A 3,134-nucleotide genomic window follows, 5' to 3' on the forward strand; every position below is an offset into this window, starting at 1 on the left:
CCTGGGGAGGGCGAGAGTTGGGATGGGGGAAAATCCACCCTCCAAAACTGCCATTTTCTTCAGGGGAACTGATGGCAGGAGACCAGCTGTAATTCTGGGAAATGCTCAGGCCCCACCTGGAGGTTGGCAACCCTGTGGGGACATGCCCTCCTTTAAAAAAATGTGGGCAAGGAGATCCTGTGGGCTGGCCATGGTAAGAAACCCCTTGGCAGCCATAAGCACTCCTTTTAAGGTCCATCAGGGTCTTCCCGCCAGAAAAGGTGGCCAAGAGCCGTTGAGGTTTATGGGCGATGCAGATGGCAGTTGGCTCAGTTCATGGGCCGGGAGACTTTTGCACTAAGACGCTTTCTGTTCCCAGACGGCTCCTTCACCGGAAGAGATGTGCCTCACCTTTACCGCTGTGGCCAGATGAACCTCGTACCGATGGCAGCCGTGGTGGCGGTGGCCGAGCCGGAGCTGAAATGGCTGTCGCTGTGGCCCCGTCTCCGCTGGGCGGCGGTTCTGGTGGTCCTGCTGGCCTCACTGCTGATGCTGCTGCCGCCGCTGCCCTCTGTCGAAGAGCAGTGCCAGGCTGTCCTCAAGGGCCTGTCCCTCCTGAAGGGCCGGCTGGGGCTGGGCTACGTGGGCATCGCCACGTACCAGGGGCAGACCACCGGCCTCAGCGTGACTTCCTCCAGATTGGAGCTGCTGGTGCTGAAGCCCAAAGTCCCCGCAGGTGTGTGGAGAGTGGCAGAGGATGACAAGCATTCTTGAATGAGGCTGCCATATTCAGAGCATTCTTGGCTTTGTCGGATTTATTATGTGTGTTGTATCATATGCGATTTTATATTTTCCACTATTAGCCGCTTTGGAAATTCATGTTGAAATGTGGCAAATATTACAGGGAAAACATTTGAAAGGCATGCTAACTGGGTTTCTCTTGCCATAGTGCTAAGACACAAGAAGCTGCCTTGTACAGAATCAGACCCTTGGTCCATCAAAGTCAGTATTGTCTACTCAGACCAGCAGCGGCTCTCCAGGTTCTCAGGCAGAGGTCTTTTACATCACCTACTTGCCTAGTCCCTTTTACTGGAGATGCCAGGGACTGAACCTGGGGGCTTCTGCATACCACCCAGATGCTCTACCACTGAGCCACACCCCCTCCCCTTACAGCGAGCTCATAAAAACAGCCTAAAAGCTGAAACAAATGTGGGGGCAAATTAGAAACAAAATCAGGTCTATTGGATCACTTGGTATTTTAATTTTTGCTTTAAAAACAACTCCCAGCTTGTATGAAGAGCCGGACTGTAGTGATGGGGGATTTAAGCCTCCCTCTCCCCAATAGCATTTTCCTGACCTCGCCACCACCGCTGCTGCTCTGCACCCCAACAAATCCAGGCACAAATCAAATGCATACATTTTTCCTTTTGGTGCCAACAGCAGCTCAGAGGGCAGGATCTAGATCAGGGGAAACAATATCCGTTCAGATATCTGACAAAGGGAGCTTTGACTCTCAAATGCTTATACCCTGAAACTTTTATTGGTCTCAAAGGTGCTAACTGGGCACAAATTAATGTGAGAGGAAAGGATTAAACACCCCTCTCCAAGACTGAAAGTAAAAAAAAAAATCCAAGCAGTAAGGCTAGAAACAGTTTCGTGCCATCCTGTAGACACCTAAGTTCTCTCTGTTCTACTAGGAAGGGTCATTACCGGAGAAGCTGAGTTGTCCAAGAACACGATCTTCTACCGTGCTAATTAATGGTGGTGATGTCATTTCAGAGGTCCGGCTGGAAGCCAGAGCAGCGCTGAATCAAGCCCTGGAGATGAAAAGGCAAGGGAAGCGGGAGAAGGCTCACAAGCTCTTTTTGCACGCCCTCAAGATGGATCCGGACTACGTTGATGCTTTGACGGAGTTTGGCCTCTTCTCCGAGGAGGAGAAGGACATCATTCAGGCCGACTACCTGTACTCCAAGGCGCTGACAATCTCTCCTCGTAACGAGAAGGCTCTGATCAGTCGCGACCGGACATTGCCCCTGGTCGAGGAGATTGACCAGAGATACTTCAGCATCATCGACAGCAAGGTCCAGAAAGTGATGTCCATCCCGAAGGGCAGCTCTGCCCTGCGCCGGGTGATGGAGGAGTCTTATTACCACCACATCTACCACACAGTGGCCATCGAAGGGAACACCTTGACGCTGTCTGAAATACGCCACATCATCGAGACCCGCTACGCCGTCCCTGGGAAGAGCCTGGTGGAACAAAACGAGGTCATTGGCATGCACGCCGCCATGAAGTACGTCAACGCCACGCTGGTGTCTAGGATAGGGGCCGTGACTCTCAGCGATGTTTTGGAGATCCACAGGAGGGTGCTGGGGTATGTGGACCCTGTGGAGGCCGGGCGGTTTAGGACTACCCAGGTATTTGTGGGGCATCACCTTCCGCCCCACCCACGAGACGTGGAGAAGCAGATGCTTGAGTTTGTGCAGTGGATCAACTCCGAGGACGCCATGAGTTTGCACCCGGTTGAGTTTGCCGCCTTGGCCCATTACAAACTGGTGTACATCCACCCCTTTGTAGATGGCAACGGAAGGACCTCCCGCCTCTTGATGAACCTCATCCTCATGCAGGCCGGCTACCCGCCCATCACCATCCGCAAGGAACAGCGAGCGGAATACTACCACGTCTTGGAGGTGGCCAACGAAGGAGACGTCCGGCCGTTCATCCGTTTTATTGCCAAATGTACTGAGACCACCTTAGATATGTTGCTCATTGCTACCACAGAGTATTCAGTGGGCCTACCGGAAGCACATGGCAGCACCACGGACTGCAAGCAGACCATCTCAGTGAAAACCCGGCCATGAACACTGGTGTGGGACTGGGACTGGTGTGGGGCTGGCATGTGTCCAAACATCTCAAGCGGGCAGAATAGAGGCACTTTAAGCATTTCATTTATTTAAATGAGATTAAGTTATACCTTATGTACAGTAATATCTTAAAGTATTTATTATCCCATTATGTCAGGCCAAGTATGAAGGGCCGTCTGCAGTCCAGTTTGTCCGGTTTTTTCATGGAGCAGACCAGTTGCCAAGAGAAACCCAGCACTGACAGCAACTTGAGAGGGAGTTGGATCCAGTGTTTTTCCTAAGAGATATTTA

At 52.0% G+C, this 3,134-nt stretch overlaps 1 protein-coding gene across 1 annotated transcript; it reads left to right on the plus strand.

Annotated features, from left to right (window-relative positions):
- The first annotated feature begins 408 nt into the window (after positions 1-408).
- On the plus strand, positions 409-2,852 carry FICD (FIC domain protein adenylyltransferase). Its single transcript, XM_056859527.1, has 2 exons — positions 409-715; positions 1,759-2,852. Exons 1-2 carry the CDS (start codon positions 409-411, stop codon positions 2,838-2,840), a joined length of 1,389 nt encoding a protein of 462 aa, XP_056715505.1. The 3' UTR covers positions 2,841-2,852.
- The last annotated feature ends 282 nt before the right edge of the window (positions 2,853-3,134 follow it).

Source organism: Euleptes europaea, chromosome 13 (assembly GCF_029931775.1).
Source record: "Euleptes europaea isolate rEulEur1 chromosome 13, rEulEur1.hap1, whole genome shotgun sequence".
NCBI classification, from domain to species: Eukaryota; Metazoa; Chordata; class Lepidosauria; order Squamata; family Sphaerodactylidae; genus Euleptes; species Euleptes europaea.